This window comes from Pristiophorus japonicus, chromosome 6 (assembly GCF_044704955.1).
Source record: "Pristiophorus japonicus isolate sPriJap1 chromosome 6, sPriJap1.hap1, whole genome shotgun sequence".
Lineage (NCBI taxonomy): Eukaryota > Metazoa > Chordata > Chondrichthyes > Pristiophoridae > Pristiophorus > Pristiophorus japonicus.
Window position 1 is genome coordinate 125594148 of NC_091982.1, and position 23573 is coordinate 125617720.

The following is a 23573-nucleotide window of genomic DNA, read 5'->3' on the forward strand; positions in this document are numbered from 1 at the left end:
CCACAGCACTGCCCAGCCTCATCCATAATGCTCGCTCATATCCGTATTCCTGAAATCAGCGATTAATACAGAGACGGGAGAGGCTTGCATTGTTTTCCTTTGCTTCCCTCCAATCCAGTTTCCGCCCCTGCCACTGTACCAAAACTGCTTTCATCAAAGTCACATATGACATCCTGTGTGACTGTGACAAAGGTAAGCTATCTCTCCTCATCCTGCTGGACCTGTCTAGCAGCCTTTGGCACAGTTGACCACTCCATCCTCCTCCAACGCCTCTCCACCATCGTCCAACTGGGTGGGACTGCACTCGACTGGTTCTATTATCTCTCTAATCGTAGCCAGAAAATCTCCTGCAACGGCTTCTCTTTCCACTCCTGCATCGTTACCTCTGGTGTTCCCCAAGGATCTGTCCTTGGTCCCCTCCTATTTCTCATCTATATGCTACCACTTGGCGACATCATCCGGAAACACGGAGTCAGTTTCCACGTGTACGCTGCGACACCCAGCTCTATCACTTCTCTCGACCCCTGCTTGGTATCTACATTGTCAGATTGTTTGTCCGATATCCAGTACTTGATGAGCAGAAATTTTCTCCAATTAAATATTGGGAAGACCGAAGCCATTATCTTTGGTCCTCGCCACAAACTGCGTTCCCTAACCACTGACTCCATCCCTCTCCCTCGCATCAAGCTGAGGGTGAACAAGACTGTTGGCAACCTAGGTGTCATATTTGACCCTGAAATGAGTTTCCAGCCACATATCCGCAGCATAACTAAAACCGCCTGTTTTCACCTCCGTAACATTGCCCGCCTCAGCCCCTACCTCAGCTCTTCTGCTGCTGAAACCTCATTCATGACTGTTAGCTCTGTACTTGACTGTTCCAACTCACTCCTGGCTGACCTCCCATATTGTATACTACGTAAACTTGAGGTCATCCAAAACTCAGCAGCCCGTGTCCTAACTCACACCAAGTCACAATTACCCATCACTCCTGTGCTTTCTGACCAACATTGGCTCCCGATTAAACAACGCCTCGATTTCAAAATTCTCATCCTTGTTTACAAATCACTCCATGGCCTTGCCCCTCCCTATCTCTGTAATCTTTTTCAGTCTCACAACCCCACAAGATGTCTGTGCTCCTCATTATAATCACTCCACCATCGGTGGCCGTGCCTTCAGCTGTTTGGGTCCTACGCTCTGGAACTCCCTCCCTGAACCTCTCTACCTCTCTTTACTCCTTTTAAGATGTTTCTTAAAACCTACCTCATTAACCAAGCTTTTGGTCATCTGCCTTCATTTCTTCTTTTGTGGCTCGGTGTCAAATCTTTCTGTTTCGTTAATAACACTGCTGTTATAGGCACTATATAAACAAAAATTATTATTATTAATATTACAGCAATGAAGGTTAAGAGGAAAAATGTTCAAAATTATGAGGGGTTTTGATCGGGTAAATAGGGAGAAACTGTAACAGTGTAGAAGGCGCTTTACTCTGTATCTAACCTCATACTGTACCTGCCCTGGGAGTGTTTGTTGGGACAGTGTGGAGGGCGCGTTACTCTGTATCTAACCCGTGCTGTACTTGCTCTGGGAATGTTTGATGGGACAGTGTAGAGGGAGCTTTACTCTGTATCTAACCCGTGCTGTACTTGCTCTGGGAATGTTTGATGGGACAGTGTAGAGGGAGCTTTACTCTGTATCTAACCCGTGCTGTATCTGCCCTGGGAGTGTTTGATGGGACAGTGTACAGGGAGCTTTAATCTGTATCTAACCCCGTGCTACACCTGCCCTGGGAGTGTTTGATGGGACAGTATAGAGGGAGCTTTACTCTGTACCTAAAGGGAGGGAGAAAGAAGCGGGTAATTATAGATGGGTTAGCCTGACATTAGTAGTGGGGAAAATGTTGGAATCAATTATTAAGGATGAAATAGCAGCGCATTTGGAAAGCAGTGACAGGATTGGTCCAAGTCAGCATGGATTTATGAAAGGGAAATCATGCTTGACAAATCTTCTGGAATTTTTTGAGGCTGTAACTAGTAGAGTGGACAAGGGAGAACCAGTAGATATGGTGTATTTGGACTTTCAAAAGGCTTTTGACAAGGTCCCACACAAGAGATTGGTGTGCAAAATCAAAGCACATGGAATTGGGGGTAATGTACTGACGTGGATAGAGAACTGGTTGGCAGACAGGAAGCAGAGAGTCGGGATTAACGGGTCCTTTTCAGAATGGCAGGCAGTGACTAGTGGAGTGCCGCAGGGATCAGTGCTGGGAACCCAGCTTTTTACAATATACATTAATGATTTAGATGAAGGAATAGAGTGCAATATCTCCAAGTTTGCAGATGACACTAAACTGAGTGGCGGCGTGGGCTGTGAGGAGGACGTTAAGCGGCTGCAGGGTGACTTGGACAGGTTAGGTGAGTGGGCAAATGCATGGCAGATGAAGTATAATGTGGATAAATGTGAGGTCATCCACTTTGGGGGCAAAAACGCGAAGACAGAATATTGTCTGAATGGCTGCAGATTAGGAAAATGGGAGGTTCAACAAGACCTGGGTGTTATGGTACATCAGTCATTGAAAGTTAGCATACAGGTACAGCAGGCGGTGAAGAAGGCAAGTGGTATATTGGCCATCATAGCTCGGGGATTTGAGTATAGGAGCAGGGAGGTCTTACTGCAGTTGTACAGGGCCTTGGTGAGGCCTCACCTGGAATATTGTGTTCAGTTTTGGTCCCCTAATCTGAGGAAGGATGTTCTTGCTATTGAGGGAGTGCAGCAAAGGTTCACCAGACTGATTCCTGGGATGGCTGGACTGACATATGATGAGAGATTGGATCAACTGGCCTTTATACTTTGGAGTTTAGAAGGATGAGAGGCGATCTCGTAGAAACATACAAGATTCTGACGAGACTGGACAGGTTAGATGCGGGTAGAATGTTCCTGATGTTGGGGAAGTCCAGAGCCAAGGGACACAGTCTGAGGATAAGGGGTAGGCCATTTAGGACTGAGATGGGGAGAAACTTCTTCACTCAGAGAGTTGTTAACCTGTGGAATTCGCTGTCGCAGAGAGTTGTTGATGCCAGTTCATTGGATATATTCAAGAGGGAGTTAGATATGGCCCTTACGGCTAAGGGGATCAAGGGGTATGGAGAGAAAGCAGGAAAGGGATACTGAGGGAATGATCAGCTGTGATTTATTGAATGGTGGTGCAGGCTCGAAGGGCCGAATGGCCTACTCATGCACCTATTTTCTATGTTTCTGTTTCTCTGATGTACCTGCCCTGGGAGTATTTATTGGGACACTGTAGAGGGTAGCTTTACTCTCTATCTAACCCCGTGCCTTACCTGCCCTGGGAGTGTTTGATGCGACAATGTAGAGGGAGCTTTACTCTGTATCTAACCCGTGCATTACCTGCCCTGGGAGTGTTTGATGCGACAATGTAGAGGGAGCTTTACTCTGTATCTAACCCGTGCTGTACCTGCCCTGGGAGTGTTTGATGCGACAATGTAGAGGGAGCTTTACTCTGTATCTAACCCCCTGTACCTGCCCTGGGAGTGTTTGATGGGACAGTGTAGAATGAGCTTTACTCTGTATCTAACCCCCTGTACCTGCCCTGGGAGTGTTTGATGGAGCAGTTAAGAGGAAGCTTTACTCTGTATCTAACTTGTGCTGTACCTGCCCTGGGAGTGTTTGATGGGACAGTGTAGAGGGAGCTTTACTCTGTATCTAAAATAAATATTTGCATTTAGAAAGCACCTTTCACACCTTTCATGACTTCAGGATATCCTGATGTGTTTTATAACCAATGAAGTACTTTTGGAGTGTAGTCACTTCTGTGATGTGGGAAATGACACAGCCAATTTGTGCACAGCAAGCTCCCATAATGTGATCATGACTAGAAAAAGAGTTTCTGTTATGTTGATTGAGGGATAAAAATTGGCCAGGACACCGGGGATAACTCCCCTACTCTTCTTCGAAATAGTGCCGTGGAATCTTTTACGTCCACCTGAGAGAGCTGACGGAGCCTCGGTTTAATGTCTCATCCAAAAGACGGCACCTCCGACAGTGCAGCCTGGATTATATGTTCAGGACTCTGGAGTGGGACTTGAATCTACAATCTTCTGACTCAGACTGGAGTGTGCTATCCACTGAACAACGGCTGACACAAATGATGGGAACGTGCTCTTTGGGCACGAGCCATTTATCTGATTGCTGCTTATGGGATCTTGCTGTGTTAGCAGTAGATTTGAATGTCTCTATCTGGTGAAGGTGACTGTGCCTCCTAGTGATCCATCATGTGTCAGGCACGATGCGATGGTCCCAGGAGATGCTAAAATATAAATGCAAGTCTCACTTTTTTTTATTAATCTTTCTGCACCTTGTGTCTGCAGGAAAATGATTCTATAAAGATCTGGATTAGGGCAGGCATGGTCTATTTAATAATTATGTATACATTATTTAAAGGGCAGCGCTTATTTCTTTCCTCCAGTGGGAGATTAATATTTAGCGCAGTGCGTACTGTGCGGCGATGTTAGTCTTGGAAATGTGTCAGATGACCAGAAGCTGCCAGCCATTAAGTAAGACATTGAGACTGCGACCCCTGACAGTGTCAACTGTGGCTCAGTGAGCAGCACACTCGCCTCTGAGTCATGAGGTTGTGGGTTCAAGTCCTACTCCAGAGACTTGAGCACAAAAATCCAGGTTGACACTCCAGTGCAGGGCTGAGGGAGTGCTGCACTGTCGGAGGGGCAGTGCTGAGGGAGTGCCGCACTGTCGGAGGCACTGTCTTTCGATGAGACGTTAAACCGAGGCCCAGTCTCTGGAACTTTTCCGATTGTTGGACTGTCACCTGCTGCCGGATTGAGCAGAAAGCTGTAATGTTAACTGAAGAACGACCTAAACCATCTGATCTGATGTGTGTGGGTGTTTTGTGTTGCCTGTAGGCTCACGTTAATCCTCTCGTGTCCCATGGACCTGAAGAATTTCCCCATGGATGTTCAGACATGCGCCATGCAACTCGAGAGCTGTGAGTATTTCTGAATCACCCAGAATAGAGTTTGACACAGGCACGGACTGTCGCTCCTCAGTGTGCAGGTTACACGAGCCCTTCCCTTACAACCTCGCTTTGTCCTATTTCCACGGGGCAGTGGTGGCTGAGCATTGTAATCATCTCTCTCTCTCTCCCCAGTCGGATACACAATGAACGATTTGATATTCAAGTGGCTGGAGGAAGGATCGGTGCAGGTGGCTGAGGGGTTAACACTCCCACAGTTTATCCTGAATGATGAGAAGGACCTGGGATACTGCACCAAGCACTACAACACAGGTGAGGGGATTGTGACCCTTAACCAGCCATTCACTGCAGAGAATTCACATCTCCGGAGCTCGAACTGTGCAGAAATGCCCCAATCTTAGATACGGTCAACGACGGACAGGGAAAGACCATCTGGTCCATCCAGCCTGTCCCACACAACTCGGATACCCTGTTCATCACAATATATACCCTCTCACACCACTCGAGATCATGTGATTGATATAATCATAGAAATTTACAGCACGGAAGGAGACCATTTCGGTCCATCGTGTCCGCACCGGACGACCAAGAGCTATCCAGCCTAATCCACTTTCCAGCTCTCGGTCCATAGCCCTGTAGGTTACGGTACTTCAGGTGCACATCCAAGTATTTTTTAAATGTGGTGAGGGTTTCTGCCTCTACCACCCTTTCAGGCAGTGAGTTCCAGACCCCCACCACCCTCTGGGTGAAGATATTTCCCCTCAAATCCCCTCTAAATCTTCCAGTAATTTAATTTAAATCTATGCCCTCTGGTTGTTGACCCCTCTGCTAAGGGAAATTGGTTCTTCCTATCCACTCTATCCAGGCCCCTCATCATTTTATACACCTCAATAAGATTTTCCTTCAGCCTCCTCTGTACCAAAGAAAACAAACACAGCCTATCCAATCTTTCCTCATAGCTAAAATTCTCCAGTCCAGGCAACATCCTTGTAAATCTCCTCTGTACCCGCTCTATTGCAATCACATCTTTCCTGTAATGTGGTGACCAGAACTGCATGCAGTACTCCATCTGCTGCCTAACCAGTGTTTTATACAGTTCAAGCATAAACCCCTGCGCTTGCCTTTATTGGCCGAGGCATAGAATACAAGTATTCCATATGCCTTCTTAACCACCTTATCCACCTGACCTGCTACCTTCAGGGATCTGTGGACATACACTCCAAGGTCACTTTGTTCCTCTACACTGCTCAGTGTCCGACCATTTAATGTGTATTCCCTTGCCTTGTTAGCCCTCCCCAAATGCATTACCTCACACTTCTCCGGATTAAATTCCATTTGACACTGTTCTGCCCACCTGACCAGTTCATTGATATCTTCCTGCAGTCCGCAGCTTTTTTCTTCATTATCAACCACACGGCCGATTTTAATATCATCTGCAAACGTCTTAATCATACTCCCAACATTCAGGTCTAAATCACTGATGTATACCACAAAAAGTAAGGGACCTGATACTGGGGGAGGCAATGATCCATGTAAAAACCCAGGCCAATTAGGGGAATAAAAGATCTGGACAATTCCTCTCCATCCCCCTTAAGCAATCGAACCTAGTCCGGGAGATTGTGTAATAGCCACAAATAGGGGTGAGGAAGAGCTTGATGCTGTGGTATCCCCCTCTGGCTGTAGGAAGATAGAGGGTGTTCCAGTCACTCTCAGCTGACTGCTCTTCACTCTCAGTTCATACATAGAGATAGAAAGAGAGAAGTTACAAGATGGAAGCAGGCCATTGGGCCCAGCCAGGCCGTGTCGGGATTTAACCTCCATGCCTCCGAATCACGTTCACCCACTCTGCTCCCACATCCCGTTCACCTGCATCCCCTGGTCCAATCCAACCGGCCATGTTAACCTGGGAAAGAAAAGAAACGAAGACTTGCATTTATATAGCGCCTTTTTACGACCACCGGCTGTCCCAAAGCACTTTGCAGGCAATGTAGTACTTTTGAAGTGTAGTCACTGTTGCAATGTGGGAAACACGGCAGCAATTGACGCACAGCAAGCTCCCACAAACAGCAATGTGATAATGACCAGATAATCTGTTTTTAGTGATAATTATTACCCCAGGACACCAGGGATAACTCCCCTGCTCTTCTTCGAAATAGTGCCATGGGATCTTTTACATCCAACAGTGCAGCACTCCCTCAGTACTGCCCCTCCGACAGTGCGGCGCTCCCTCAGTACTGCCCCTCCGACAGTGCAGCACTCCCTCAGTACTGCCCCTCCAACAGTGCAGCACTCCCTCAGTGCTGCCCCTCCGACAGTGCGGCGCTCCCTCAGTACTGCCCCTCCGACAGTGCAGTACTCCCTCAGTACTGCCCCTCCGACAGTGCGGCGCTCCCTCAGTACTGCCCCTTCGACAGTGCGGCGCTCCCTCAGTACTGCCCCTTCGACAGTGCGGCGCTCCCTCAGTACTGCCCCTCCGACAGTGCAGCGCTCCCTCAGCACTGCACTGGAGTGTCAGCCTAAATTATGTGCTCACGTCTCTGGAGTGGGACTTGAACCCACAACCTTCTCACTCAGAGGTGAGTGTGCTGCCCACTGAACCACGGCTGACACAAGGGTAGATTTTCACCCCACTGCCCATGTGTAAAATCTGATAAGTTAGAGACCTTCCGCTTCTCAAGTCCACTGAACATAGATCCAGAGTGTGAGGTTTTAGGTAGAGGTTGTTGGAGATACTCATAGCAGCTGACCCCGCAGCGATAATTCGGAACGTGTGAAGCGATCATACCAAGGTGATGGGAAGGGACACAGTAAAGGACTGCACTCGCGGAGCGCAGGCCCATTGGATGGGAGCGGGGAAAGAGAATTCATTCCATAATGTTGTACGGGCCGATCCTGCGATCCAGAGCTCCCAGGCTGGAGTGCTGTGGGCAGGGAGCATACGTTGGGAAACGGAAAGGCTCTCAGACAGTCACTTACGGCCCGTACATTTAAAAGGAAGGAACACGATGGGCTGCAGACCTGAACCCACGAGTGTCGCTGCCCGCTGGGACAGCTGCTTCCTCGAGTCCTTGCTCGGAGTCACATTCCCATCCAGCAAGGCTCCAATCCTGGGGCTCCGCCTTGCCGAATTCTCCCTTCCATTTCCTGCGCTCGGTATCAGGAGCAAGCTGTCCCGGATCAGGTACAGCGTGGGTTACGCAAAATAATGAAGGCACTTGCATTTCTAAAGCACCTTCATTGACCTCTGAATGTTCCAAAGCGCTTTACAGCCAATGAAGTATTTTTTTAAGTGCAGAGGCGAGGGTGCCTTCGCTGACACCTATATCAGTCGGGTGTACCACTCCCTGTATACTGACAGTGTAACAGTCGAGTGTACCGCTCCCTGTACACTTGATTAACATATTTATATCAGGCTCCCACAGTGCAATAGGTAGCCTGATTTAAATTTTGCAGTTGGTCAAGAATCCTGACAGCGAAATGGAGGTCCCCCACACCCTCCCTGTCAATATCTGGGTCCCCGGAGCGGTTTCCCCACGGAGCCTCGCTCAGAATTAAAGTCTCCTTGCTCGGTTTGGCTCTGCATATTCCTTGTCTTCACCGGGGGATATTTCCTGAGCAAGAAGTGACTGAGCCAAGTAGGAAAAACATCGAGAAGTTACAGAATCAGCTCTGGCCCAAACCATCCATTTCTCCCAGCCCCAGCCCATGCCACCAAAGGTCCTGTTCCTTTATACTCTCCCAGTGATTACACAGGATATACAGATCAGGAACAGGCCATTCGGCCCAACCAGTCCATGCCGGTGTTTATGCTCCACTCGAGCCTCCTCCCGTCTTTCCTCATCTAAATCTATCAGCATAACCCTTTATTCTCTTCTCCCTCATAGGCCCTACCTAGCCTCGCACCCTCCAAGTAATACACTTGTCCAGCCTCCCCTTAAATGCATCGATACTATTCGCCTCAACCACTCCCAGTGGCAGCGAGTTCCACATTCTCACTGCTCTCTGGGTAAAGAAGTTTCTCCTGAATTCCCTATTGGATTTCTTGGGGACTATCTTATACTGATGGCCTCTAGTTATGCTCTTCCTCACAAGTGAGAATATTCTCTCTGTATCCACTCTATCAAAACCTTTCATTATTTTAAAGACCTCGATTAGGTCATCCCTCAACCTTTTTTCAAGGGAAAAGAGACCCAGCCTGTTCTATCTTTCCTGATATGTACACCCTCGCATTTCTGATATCATCCTTGTAAATCTTCTCTGCACCCTCTCCAGTGCCTCTATATCCTTTTTATAATATGGTGCCCAAAACTGCATGCAGTGCTCCAAGTGTGGTCTAACCAAGGTTCGATACAGGTTTAGCATAACTTCCCTACTTTACAATTCTATCCATCTGGAAATAAACCCTAGTCAATAAGGGAGTAAAGGGTTATGGGGAGCGGGCAGGGAAGTGGAGTTGAGCCCAAGCTCGGATCAGCCATGATCTTACTGAATGGTGGAGCAGGCTCGGGGCTAAATGGCTTACTCCTGCTCCTATATGTTCTTATGATGTGAGCTGTGTTGTACCATTGTTGAAGTGTCCTTCTCTGTGTGATGCAGGCAAGTTCACGTGCATCGAGGTGAAGTTCCACTTGGAGAGGCAGATGGGTTATTACCTAATCCAGATGTACATCCCCAGCCTCCTCATCGTCATCCTATCTTGGGTGTCCTTCTGGATCAACATGGATGCTGCACCAGCGCGGGTCGGCCTCGGCATCACCACAGTCCTCACCATGACAACGCAGAGCTCAGGCTCCAGGGCCTCGCTCCCAAAGGTCAGCACAAGGTTCATCAATCATATCCCACCGCTGAGATCAGCGAGCTCATTATCACATTACTGTTTGTGGGAGCTTGCTGTGCACAAATTGGCTGCCGCGTTTCCCACATTACAACAGTGACTACACTCCAAAAATACTTCATTGGCTGTAAAGTGCTTTGGGATTTCCTCAGGTCGTGAAAGGTCCAATATAAATGCAAGTTTATTTAAAAAATGACTATTCAGTGCCTAATTTTGCCTGTTCACTGGGAAACATCAGCAGAGCTAGAGACAACATGTCTATGAAAGGAATTGTTCGGGAATTTAGTGATTTTCCTGTCCAGTTGCGAAAAAGCAGCGGCTGTTTGAAGGTCAAGAACTGTTCATGGTGATGCCTTCCCTGTGAATCACCGCCACAAGTGGTGTTCATTCACGCTGGCTCTGAACTCCCACTACACGTGCTGATCACACTGGAGATTGTTTCCACATGTACTGCTCATCCTCCAGTCAATTGGCCATGTGCGGACTTTTTTTGTGTGAGACCAGAGACTGAGTGTCAACAACCTGATCGACTGCACATGGCAGCAGTACTGACCCTGACCACCTCCACGAGCAAAACCAACACACATATACTGCTCCGGGTCACTGAACAGCAGAGGGCAATTGTAGCTCTCCCGACCGGCACAATACACAGGGAGCTTTACTCTGTATCTAACCCGTGTTGTACCTGCCCTGGGAGTGTTTGATGGGACAGTGTAGAGAGAGCTTTCCTGTGTATCGAACTCCATGCTGTACTTGCCGATGGAGTGTTTGATGGGATGGTGTAGAGGGAGCTCTACTCTGTATCGAACCCCGTGCTGTACCTGCCCTGGGAGTGTTTGATGGGACAGTGTAGTGGGAGCTTTACTCTGTATCGAACCCCGTGCTGTACCTGCCCTGGGAGTGTTTGATGGGACAGTGTAGAGGGAGCTTTACTCTGTATCTAACGCTTGCTGTACCTGCGCTGGGAGTGTTTGATGGGACAGTGCAGAGGGAGCTTTACTATGTATCTAACCCGTGCTGAACCTGCCCTGGGAGTGTTTAATGGGACAGTGTAGGGAGAGCTTTACTCTGTATCTAACCCGTGCTGTACCTGCTCTGGGAGTGTTTGATCGGACAGTGCAGAGAGAGCTTTACTCTGTATCTAACCCGTGCTGTACCTGCCGTGGGATTGTTTGGGACAGTGTAGAGGGAGCTTTACTCTGTATCTAACCCATGCTGTACCTGCCCTGGGAGTGTTTGATGGGACAGTGCAGAGGGAGCTTTACTCTGTATCTAACCCCGTGCTGACCCAGCCCTGGGAGTGTTTGATGGGACAGTGTAGAGGGAGTTTTACGCTGTATCGAACCCGTGCTGTACCTGCCCTGGGTGTGTTTAATGGGACATTGTAGAGAGAGCTTTACTCCGTATCTAACCCGTGCTGTACCTGCCCTGGGCGTGTTTAATGGGACAGTGTAGAGGGAGCTTTATTCTGTATCTAACCCGAGCTGTACCTGCAATGGGAGTGTTTGATGGGACAGTGTAGAGGGAGCTTTACTCTGTATCTAACCCCGTGTTGAAACTGCCCTGGGAGTGTTTGATGGGACAGTGTAGAGAAAGGGAGCTTTACTCTGTATCTAACCCCGTGCTGCACCTGCTCTGGGAGTGTTTGATGGGACAGTGTAGAGGGAGCTTTATTCTGCATCTCACCCGTGCTGTACCTGCCCTGGGAGTGGTTAATGGGACAGTGTAGAGGGAGCTTTACTCTGTATCTCACCCGTGCTGTACCTGCCCTGGGAGTGGTTAATGGGACAGTGTAGAGAGAGCTTTACTCTGTATCTCACCCGTGCTGTACCTGCCCTGGGAGTGGTTAATGGGATGGTGTCGAGGGAGCTTTACTCCGTATCTAACTCCGTTCTGTACCTGCCGCTGGAGTGTTTGATGGGACGGTGTAGAGTGCGCTTTACTCTGTATCTACCCGTGCTGTACCTGCCCTGGGAGTGTTTGGTCGGACAGTGGAGAGGGAGCTTTACTCTGTATCTAACTCCGTACTAAAACCTGCCCTGGGAGTGTTGATGGGACAGTGTAGAGGGAGCTTTACTCTGTATCTAACCCGTGCTGTACCTGCCCTGGGTGTGTTTCATGGGACAGTGTAGAGGGAGCTTTTCTCTGTATCTAATCCCGTGCTGTACCTGCACGGGAGTGGTTTATGGGATGGTGTAGAGGGAGCTCTCCTCTGTATCTAACTCCGTGCTGTACCTGCCGCTGGAGTGTTTGTTGGGACGGTGTAGAGGGAGCTTTACACTTTATCTAACCCGTGCTGTACCTGCCGCGGGAGTGTTTAATGGGACAGTATAGGCGGAGCTTTACTCTGGATCTAACACGTGCTGTACCTGCCCTGGGCGTGTTTGATAGGACAGTGTAGAGGGATCTTAACTCTGTATCTAACACCGTGCTGTACATGCCCTGGGTGTGTTTGATGGGACAGTGAAGAGGGAGGTTTAGTCTATATCTAACCCGTGCTGTACCTGCCGCTGGAGTGTTTGATGGGACGGTGTAGAGGGAGCTTTACTCTGTATCTAACACGTGCTGTACCTGTCCTGGGAGTGTTTGATGGGACAGTGTAGAGGGAGCTTTACTCTGTATATAACCCCGTGCTGTACCAGCCCTGGGTGTGTTTGATGGGTCAGTTTATACTGAGTTTTACTCTGTATCTAACCTCGTGCTGTACCTGCCCTGGGAGTGTTTGATGGGACAGTATATTTGGAGCTTTACTCTGGATCTAACCTGTGCTGTACCTGCCCAGGGAGTGTTTGATGGGACGGTGTAAAGGAAGCTATATTCTGTATCTTACCCGTGCTGTACCTGCCGTGGGAGTGTTTGATCGGACAGTGTAGAGGGAGCTTTACTCTGTATCTAACTCCGTGCTGTACCTGCCCTGGGCGTGTTTGATGGGACAGTGTACAGAGAGCTTTATTCTATATCTAATCCCGTGCTGTACCTGCCCCGGGAGTGTTTAATGGGATGGAGTAGAGGGAGCTTTATTCTGTATCGAACTCCATGCTGTACTTTCCGCTGGAGTGTTTGATGCGATGGTGTAGAGGGAGCTCTACTCTGTATCGAACCCCGTGCTGTAGCTGCCCTGGGAGTGTTTGATGGGACAGTGTAGTGGGAGCATTACTCTGTATCGAACCCCGTGCTGTACCTGCCCTGGGAGTGTTTAATGGGACAGTGTAGAGGGAGCTTTACTCTGTATCTAACGCTTGCTGTACCTGCTCTGGGAGTGTTTGATCGGACAGTGCAGAGGGAGCTTTACTCTGTATCTAACCCGTGCTGTACCTGCCGTGGGATTGTTTGGGACAGTGTAGAGGGAGCTTTACTCTGTATCTAACCCATGCTGTACCTGCCCTGGGAGTGTTTGATGGGACAGCGCAGAGGGAGCTTTTCTCTGTATCTAATCCGTGCTGTACCTGCCCTGGGCGTGTTTGATGGGACAGTGTAGAGAGAGCTTTACTCTGTATCTCACCCGTGCTGTACCTGCCCTGGGAGTGTTTGATGGGACAGTGTAGAGAGAGCTTTACTCTGTATCTCACCCGTGCTGTACCTGCCCTGGGAGTGGTTAATGGGATGGTGTCGAGGGAGCTTTACTCTGTATCTAACTCCGTTCTGTACCTGCCGCTGGAGTGTTTAATGGGATGGTGTCGAGGGAGCTTTACTCTGTATCTAACCCGTCTGCACCTGCCCCGGGAGTGTTTAATGGGATGGTGTCGAGGGAGCTTTACTCCGTATCTAACTCCGTTCTGTACCTGCCGCTGGAGTGTTTGATGGGACGGTGTAGAGTGCGCTTTACTCTGTATCTACCCGTGCTGTACCTGCCCTGGGAGTGTTTGGTCGGACAGAGGAGAGGGAGCTTTACTCTGTATCTAACTCCGTGCTAAAACCTGCCCTGGGAATGTTGATGGGACAGTGTAGAGGGAGCTTTACTCTGTATCTAACCCGTGCTGTACCTGCCCTGGGTGTGTTTCATGGGACAGTGTAGAGGGATCTTAACTCTGTATCTAGCCCCGTGTTGTACCTGCTCTGAGAGTGTTGAATGGGACAGTGTAGAGAGAGCTTTACTCTGTATCTAACCCGTGCTGTACCTGCCCTGGGCGTCTTTAATGGGACTGTGTAGAGGGAGCTTTACTCTGTACCTAACTCCGAGCGGTACCTGCCCTGGGAGTGTTTAATGGGACAGTATAGGCGGAGCTTTACTCTGGATCTAACACGTGCTGTACCTGCACTGGGCGTGTTTGATGGGACAGTGGAGTGGGAGCTTTACTCTGTATCTAACCCCGTGCTGAAACTGCCCAGGAAGTGTTTGATGGGACGGTGTAAAGGATGCTGTACTTTGTATCTAACCCATGCTGTACCTGCCCTGGGAGTGTTTGATGGAACAGTGTAGAGGGAGCTCTGCTCTGTATCTAACCCCTTGCTGACCCAGCCCTGGGAGTATTTGATGGGACAGTGTAGAGGGAGTTGTACTCTGTATCTAACCCGTGCTGTACCTGCCCTGGGTGTGTTTCATGGGACAGTGTAGAGGGATCTTAACTCTGTATCTAACACCGTGCTGTACATGCCCTGGGTGTGTTTGATGGGACAGTGAAGAGGGAGGTTTACTCTATATCTAACCCGTGCTGTACCTGACGCTGGAGTGTTTGATGGGACGGTGTAGAGGGTGCTTTACTCTGTATCTAACCTCGTGCTGTACCTGCCCTGGGAGTGTTTGATCGGACAGTGTAGAGGGAGCTTTACTCTGTATCTAACTCCGTGCTGTACCTGCCCTGGGCGTGTTTGATGGGACAGTGTAGAGAAAGCTTTACTCTGTATGTAACCCCGTGCTGTCCCTGCCCTGAGAGTGTTTAATGGGACAGTGTAGAGGGAGATTTACTCTGAATCTAACCCGTGCTGTACATGCCCTGGGAGTGTTTGATGGGACAGTGTAGAGGGAGCTTTACTCTGTATCTAATCCCGTGCTGTACCTGCCCGGGAGTGGTTAATGGGATGGTGTAGAGGGAGCTTTACTCTGTATCTAACCCGTGCTGTACCTGCCCTGGGCGTGTTTAATGGGACTGTGTAGAGGGAGCTTTACTCTGTACCTAACCCGTGCTGTAACTGCCCTGTGAGTGTTTGATGGGACAGAGTAAAGGGGGATTTACTATGTGTCTAACCCCGTGCTGTAAGTGTCCTGGGTGTGTTTGATGGGACTGTGTACAGGGAGCTTTACTCTGTATCTAACCCATGCTGTACATGCCCTGGGAGTGTTTAATGGGAGAGTGTATAGGGAGCTTTACTCTGTATTTAACCGGGGCCAAACCTGCCCTGGGATTGTTTGATGGGCCAGTGTAGAGAGAGCTTTACTCTGTTTCTAACTCCGTGATGTACCTGCCCTGGGAGTGTTTGATGGGACAGCGTAGAGGGATCTTTACTCTGTATCTAATCCCGTGCTGTACCTGCCCTGGGAGTGTTTGATGGGACAGTCTGGAGGGAGCTCTACTCTGTATTTAACCCGTGCTGTATCTGACCTGGGAGTGTTTGATGGGACAGTGTAGAGGGAGCTTTACTCCGTTTCTGTTCCCGAGCTGTACCTGACCGGGAGTGGTGAATGGAATGGTGTAGAGGGAGCTTTACACTGTATCTAACTCCCGCTGTGCCTGCCGCTTGAGTGTTTGATGGGACGGTGTAGAGGGAGCTTTACTCTGTATCTAACCCTGTGCTGTACCTGCCCTGGGAGTGTTTGATGGGACAGTGTAGAGGGATCTTAACTCTGTATCTAACCCCGTGTTGTACCTGCCCTGAGAGTGTTTAATGGGACAGTGTAGAGAGAGCTTTACTCTGTACCTAACTCCGAGCGGTACCTGCCCTGGGAATGTTTAATGGGACAGTATAGGCGGAGCTTTACTCTGGATCTAACACGTGCTGTACCTGCCCTGGGCGTGTTTGATGGGACAGTGTAGAGGGAGCTTTACTCTGCATCTAACCCGAGCTGTACCTGCAATGGGAGTGTTTGATGGGACAGAGTAACGGGGGCTTTACTCTGTATCTAACTCCGTGCTCTACCTGCCCCGGGAGTGTTTGATGGGACGGTGAAAAGCAAGCTATATTCTGTATCTTAACCGTGCTGTACCTGCCCTGGGAGTGTTTGATCGGACAGTGTAGAGGGTGCTTTACTCTGTATCTATGCCGTGCTGTACCTGCCCTGGGAGTGTTTGATAGGACAGTGTTGAGGGAGCTTTACTCTGTATCTAATCACGTCCTGTACCTGCCCTGGAGTGGTTAATGGGAAGGTGTAGATGGAGCTTTACTCTGTATCTAACCCCGTGCTGTAGATGCCCTGTGAGTATTTGATGGGACAGTGTCGAGTGAGGTTTAATCTGTGTCTAACCCGTGCTGTACCTGCCCTGGGAGTGTTTGGTCAGACAGTGTCGAGGGAGCTTTACTCTTATCTAACTCCGTGCTAAACCTGCCCTGGGAGTGTTGATGGGACAGTGTAGAGGGAGATTTACTCTGTATCTAGCCCGTGCTGTACATGCCCTGGGAGTGTTTGATGGGACAGTGTAGAGGGAGCTTTACTCTGTATCTCACCCGTGCTGTACCTGCCCCGGGAGTGGTTAATGGGACAGTGTAGAGGGATCTTAACTCTGCATCTAACCCATGCTGTACATGCCCTGGGAGTGTTTGATGGGACAGTGTAGAGGGAGCTTTACTCTGTTTGTAATCCCGAGCTGTAGCTGCCCTGGGAGTGTTTGATGGGACAGTGTAGAGGGATCTTCACTCTGTAGCAACCCCAGGCTATACCTGCCCTTGGAGTGTTTAATGGGACAGTGTAGAGGGAGCTCTACTCTGTGTCTAACCCCGTGCTGTACTTGACCTGGGAGTCTTTGATCGGACAGTGTGGAGGAGCTTTACTTTGTATCTAACCCCATGCTGTCAGTGTCCTAGGAGTGTTTGATGGGACAGTGTAGAGGGACGGAACTTTACTCTGTATCTAACCCATGCTGCACATGCCCTCGGAGTGTTTGATCGGACAGTGTAGAGGGAGCTTTACTCTGTAACTAACCCGTGCTGTACCTGCCCTGGGAGTAATTGATGGGACAGTGCAGAGTGAGCTTTACTCTGTATCTAACCCATGCTGTACCTGCCCTGTGAGTGTTTGATGGGACAAGGTAGAGGGAGCTTTACTCTGCATCTAACCCATGCTGTACCTGCCCTGGGAGTGTTTGATGGGACAGTGTAGAGGGAGCTTTACTCTGTCTCGAACGCCGTGCTGTACCTGCCCTGGGCGTGTTTGATGGGACAGAGTAGAGGGAGCTTTACTCTGTATCTAACCTGTGCTGCACCTGCCCTGGGAGTGTTTGATGGGACAGTGTAGAGGGAGCTTTACTCTGTATCTAACCCCGTGCGATACCCGCCCTGGGAGTATTTGATGGGACGGTGTAGAGGAAGCTTTACTCTGTATCTAACACGTGCTGTACCGGCCCTGGGAGTGTTAGATGGGATAGTGTTGAGGGAGCTTTACTCTGTATCTAACCCCGTGCGGTACCTGCACTGGGAGTGTTTGACAGGACGGTGTAGAGTGAGCTTTACTCTGTATCTAACCCATGCTGTTCCTGACCTAGGAGTGTTTGGTCGAACAGTGTCGAGGGAGCTTTACTCTGTATCTAACCCCGTGCTGTACCTGCCCCGGGAGTTTTTAATGGGATACTGTCGAAGGAGCTTTACTCTGTATCTAACTCCGTGCTGTACCTGCCCTGGGAGTGTTTGATCGGACAGTGTAGGTGGAGCTTTACTCTGTATCAAACCCGTGCTGCATCTGCCCTGGTATTGTTTGATGGGACATTGTCGAGGGAGCTTTACTTTGTTTCTAACCCGTGCTCTATCTGTCATGGGAGTGTTTGATGGGACAATGTAGAGGGAGCTTTACTCTGCATCTAACCCATGTTGTACCTGCCCTGGGAGTGTTTGATGGGACAGTGTAGAGGGAGTTTTACTTTGTATCCAACCCCGTGCGATACCTGCCCTGGGAGTATTTGATGGGACGGTGTAGAGGAAGCTTTACTCTGTATCTAACATGTGCTGTACCGGCCCTGGGAGTGTTAGATGGGATAGTGTCGAGGGAGCTTTACTCTGTATCTAACCCCGTGCGGTACCTGCACTGGGAGTGTTTGATGGGACAGTGTAGAGGGAGCTTTACTTTTTTTCTAATTCCATGCTGTGCCTGCCCTGGGAGTGTTTGATGGGACAATATAGACGGAGCTTTACTCTGTATCTAACCCCGTGCTGTACCTGCCCTGGGAGTGTTTGATGGGACAGTGTAGAGGTCGCTTTACTGTGTATTTAACCCCATGCTGAAGCTGCCCTGGGATTGTTTGATGGGACAGTGTAGAGGGAGCTTTACTCTGTATCTAACCCTGTGCTGTACCTGCCCTGGGTGTGATTGATGGGACAGTGTAGAGGGAGCTTTACTCTCTATCTAACCCGTGCCGTACCTGCCCTGGGAGTGTTTGATGGGACAGTGTTGAGCGAGGGAGTTTTACTCTGTATCTAACCCATGCTGGACCTGCCCTGGGTGTCTTTAATGGGATAGTGTAGATGGAGCTTTACTCTGTATCTAACCCCGTGCTGTACCTGCCCTGAGCGTGTTTGATGGGACAGTGTAGAGGGAACCTTAATCTGTACCTAACACGTGCTGTACCTGCGCTGGGAGTGTTTGATGGGACAGTGTAGAGCGAGTGAGCTTTACTCTGTCTCTAACCCCGTGCTGCATCTGCCTTGGTATTGTTTGATGGGACAATGTAGAGGGAGCTTTACTCTGTATCTAACCCGTGCTGGACCTGTCCTGCGAGTGTTTGATGGAACAGTGTTGAGGGTGCTTTACACTGTATCTAACCCCGTGCTGTTCCTGCCCTGGGAGACTTGAATGAGACAGTGCAGAGGGAGCTTTACTCTGTATCTAACCCCGTGCTGTACCTGCCCTGGGCATGTTTGATGGGACAGTGTAGAGGGAGCTTTACTCTGTATCTAACCCGTGCTGTACCTTCCCTGGAAGTGTTTGATGGGACAGTGTGGTTCGAGCTTTACTCTGTATCTAACCCGTGCTGCACCTGCCCTGGGAGTGTTTGATGGGACAGTGTAGAGGGAGCATTACTCTGTTTCTGACCCCGTGCTGTACCTGTCCTGGGAGTGTTTGATGGGACAGTGTAGAGGGAGCTTTACTCTGTATCTAACCCGTGCTGTACATGCCCTGGGAGTATTTGATGGGACAGTGTCGAGGGAGGTTTACTCTGCATCTAACCCATGCTGTGCTTGCCCTGGATGTGTTTGATGGGACAGTTTAGAATGAGTTTTACTCTGTATCTAACCCGTGCTGTATCTGCACTGGGAGTGTTTGATGGGACAGTGTCGAGGGAGCTTTACTCTGTATCTAACCCTGTGCTGTACCTGCCCTGGGAGTCTTTAATGGGACAGTGTAGATGGAGCTTTACTCTGTATCTAACCCCGTGCTGTACCTGCCCTGAGCGTGTTTGATGGGACAGTGTAGAGGAAACCTTAATCTGTATCTAACCCGTGCTGTACCTGCGCTGGGAGTGTTTGATGGGACAGTGTAGAGCGAGTGAGCTTTACTCTCTATCTAACCCCGTGCTGCACCTGCCTTGGTATTGTTTGATGGGACAATGTAGAGGGAGCTTTACTCTGTATCTAACCCGTGCTGGACCTGTCCTGCGAGTGTTTGATGGGACAGTGTTGAGGGAGCTTTACACTGTATCTAACCCCGTGCTGTTCCTGCCCTGGGAGACTTGAATGGGACAGTGCAGAGGGAGCTTTACTCTGTATCTAACCCCGTGCTGTACCTGCCCTGGGCATGTTTGATGGGACAGTGTAGAGGGAGCTTTACTCTGTATCTAACCCGTGCTGTACCTTCCCTGGAAGTGTTTGATGGGACAGTGTAGTGGGAGCTTTACTCTGTATCTAACCCCGTGCGGTACCTGCCCTGGGAGTGTTTGATGGGACAGTGTAGAGAGAGCTTTACTCTGTATCTAACCCCGTGCGGTACGCGCCCTGGGACTGTTTAATGGGACAGTGTTGAGCGATGGAGCTTTACTCTGTATCTAACACCGTGCTTCACCGGCCCTGGGACCGTTTGATGGGACAGTGTAGAGGAAGCTTTACTCTGTATCTAACCCCGTGCTTCACCGGCCCTGGGAGTGTTTGATGGGACAGTGTAGAGGAAGCTTTACTCTGTATCTAACCCTTGCTGTACCTGCCCTGGAAGTGTTTGATGTGACAGTGTGGTTCGAGCTTTACTCTGTATCTAACCCGTGCTGCACCTGCCCTGGGAGTGTTTGATGGGACAGTGTAGAGGGAGCTTTACTCTGTATCTAACCCGTGCTGTACATGCACTGGGAGTATTTGATGGGACAGTGCAGAGGGTGCTTTACTGTGTATCTAACCCCGTGCGGTACCTGCCCTGGGAGTGTTTGATAGGACAGAGTGGAGGGAGCTTTAATCTGTATCTGACCCCATGCTGAACCTGCCCTGGGAGTGTTTGTTGGGACAGTGTGGAGGGAGCTTTACTCTGTATTTAACCCGTGCTATACCTGCCCTGGGAGTGTTTGATGGGCGAGTGCATGGAGAGCTTTACTCTGTATCTAACCCAGTGCTGTACCTGTCCTGGGAGTGTTTGATGGGACGGTGTAGAGGAAGCTTTACTCTGTATCTAAACCGTGCTGTACCTGCCCTGGGAGTGTTTGATGGGACAGTGTCGAGAGAGGTTTACTCTGCATCTAACGCATGCTGTACTTGCCCTGGATGTGTTTGATGGGACAGTTTAGAATGAGTTTTACTCTGTATCTAACGCGTACTGTACCTGCCTTAGGAGTGTTTGGTCAGACAGTGTCGAGGGAGCTTTACTCTGTATCTACCCCCGTGCTGTACCTGCACTGGGTGTGTTTAATGGGACAGTGTAGAGGGAGCTTTACTCTGTATGTAACCCCATGCTGTACCTGACCTGGGAGTGTTTGATGGGCCAGTGTAGAGGGAGCTTTAATCTGTATCTCACCCATGCTGTACGCCCTGGGAGTGTTTGATGAGCCAGTGTAGAGAGAGCTGTAGAGGAAGCTTTACTCTGTATTTAACCCCATGCTGTACCTGCCCTGTGAGTGTTTGATGGGACAGTGGAGAGGGAGCTTTACTGTGCATCTAAATCCGTGCTGTAGCTGCCCTGGGAGTGTTTGCTCGGACAGTGTAGAGGGAGATTTACTCTATATCTAACCCCGTGCTGTTCCTGCCCTGGGAGTCTTTAATGGGACAGTGTAGATGGAGCTTTACTCTGTATCTAACCCCGTGCTGTACCTGCCCTGAGCGTGTTTGATGGGACAGTGTAGAGGGAACCTTAATCTGTATCTAACCCGTGCTGTACCTGCGCTGGGAGTGTTTGTAGGGACAGTGTAGAGCGAGTGAGCTTTACTCTGTATATAACCCCGTGCTGCACCTGCCTTGGTATTGTTTGATGGGACAGTGTAGAGGGAGCTTTACACTGTTTCTAACCCCGTGCTGTTCCTGCCCTGGGAGTGTTTGATGGGACAGTGCAGAGGGAGCTTTGCTCTGTATTTAACCCGTGCTGTACCTGCCCTGGGAGTGTTTGATGGGACAGTATAGAGAGAGCTTTACTCTGTATCTAACCCCGTGCGGTACGCGCCCTGGGACTGTTTAATGGGACGGTGTAGAGGAAGCTTTACTCTGTATCTAACCCATGCTGTACCGGCCCTTGGAGTGTTTGATGGGACACTGTAGTGGGAGCTTTACTCTGTATCTAACACGTGCCGTAACTTCCCTGGGAGTGTTTGATGGGACAGTGTAGAAGGTGCTTTATTCAGTATGTAACCCCATGCTGTACCTGACCTGGGAGTGTTTGATGGGACAGTGTAGTGGGAGCTTTACTCTGTATCTAACCCCGTGCGGTACCTGCCCTGGGCGTGTTTGATGGGACAGTGCAGAGGGAACTTTGCTCTGTATTTAACCCGTGCTGTAAATGCCCTGGGAGTGTTTGATGGGACAGTGTAGAGGAAGCTTTACTCTGTATCTAACCCCGTGCTTCACCGGCCCTGGGATCGTTTGATGGGACAGTGTAGAGGGAGCTTTACTCTGTATCTAACCCCATGCTGTACCTGCCCTGGGAGTGTTTGATGGGACAGTGTAGAGGAAGCTTTACTCTGTATCTAACCCGTGCTGTACATGCCCTGGGAGTATTTGATGGGACAGTGCAGAGGGTGCTTTACTGTGTATCTAACCCCGTGCGGTACCTGCCCTGGGAGTGTTTGATAGGACAGTGTGGAGGGAGCTTTACTCTGTATTTAACCCATGCTATACCTGCCCTGGGAGTGTTTGATGGGCGAGTGCATGGAGAGCTTTACTCTGTATCTAACCCAGTGCTGTACCTGTCCAGGGAGTGTTTGATGGGACGGTGTAGAGGAAGCTTTACTCTGTATCTAAACCGTGCTGTACCTGCCCTGGGAGTGTTTGATGGGACAGTGTCGAGGGAGGTTTACTCTATATCTAACCCGTGCTGTACCTGCCCTGGGAGTGTTTGATGGGACAGTGGAGAGGGAGCTTTACTCTGCATCTAACCCATGCTGTACTTGCCCTGGATGTGTATGATGCGACAGTTTAGAGTGAGTTTTACTCTGTATCTAACCCGTGCTGTATCTGCACTGGGAGTATTTGATGGGACAGTGTCGAGGGAGCTTTACTCTGTATCTAACCCTGTGCTGTACCTGCCCTGGGAGTGTTTGATGGGACAGTGCAGAGGGAGCTCTACTCTGTATGTAACCCCGTGCTGCACTTGCCTGGGAGTCTTTGATCGGACAGTGTAGAGGGAGCTCTACTCTGTATCTAACCCCGTGCTGCACTTGCCCTGGGAGTCTTTGATCGGACAGTGTAGAGTGAGCTTTACTCTGTATCTAACGTGTACTGTACCTGCCCTAGGAGTGTTTGGTCAGACAGTGTCGAGGGAGCTTTACTCTGTATCTACCCCAGTGCTGTACCTGCACTGGGTGTGTTTAATGGGATGGTGTAGACGGAGCTTTACTCTGTATCTAACCCTGTGCTGTACCTGCCGCTGGAATGTTTGATGGGACAGTGTCAAGGGAGCTTTACTCTGTATCTGACCCTGTGCTGTACCTGCCCTGGGAGTGTTTGATCGGACACTGTAGTGGGAGCTTTACTCTATATCTAACCCGTGCTGTACCTGCCCTGGGAGTGTTTGATGGGACAGTGCAGAGGGAGCTTTACTCCGTATCTGACCTGTGCTGGACCTGCCCTGGGAGTGTTTGATGGGACATTGTAGAGGGAGCATTACTCTGTATTTAACCCGTGCTGTACCTGCCCTGGGAGTGTTTGATGGGACAGTGTCGAGGGAGCTTTACTCTGTATCTAACCCCATGCTGTACCAGCCCTGGGAGTGTTTGATGGGACAGTGTAAAGGGAGCTTTACTCTGTATGTAACGCCATGCTGTACTTGACCTGGGAGTGTTTGATGGGACAGTGTGGAGAGAGCTTTAATCTACATCTAACCCATGCTGTACCTACCTTGGGAGTGTTTGATGGGACAGTGTGGAGGGAGCTTTACTCTGTATCTAACACCGTGCTGTACCTGCCCTGGGAGTGTTTGATGGGACAGTGTAGTGGGAGCATTACTCTGTATCGAACCCCGTGCTG

General features: G+C 49.7%; 1 protein-coding gene across 1 annotated transcript in view; it reads left to right on the forward strand.

Annotated features, from left to right (window-relative positions):
• Positions 1–23573, forward strand: part of glra4a (glycine receptor, alpha 4a) — a 284892-nt gene that overhangs the window by 127114 nt on the left and 134205 nt on the right. The window contains exons 7-9 of the mRNA XM_070884005.1: positions 4938–5020; positions 5183–5320; positions 9605–9819. Of these exons, the coding sequence (XP_070740106.1) occupies positions 4938–5020; positions 5183–5320; positions 9605–9819 (436 nt within the window). The remainder of the gene's footprint in view (positions 1–4937; positions 5021–5182; positions 5321–9604; positions 9820–23573) is intronic.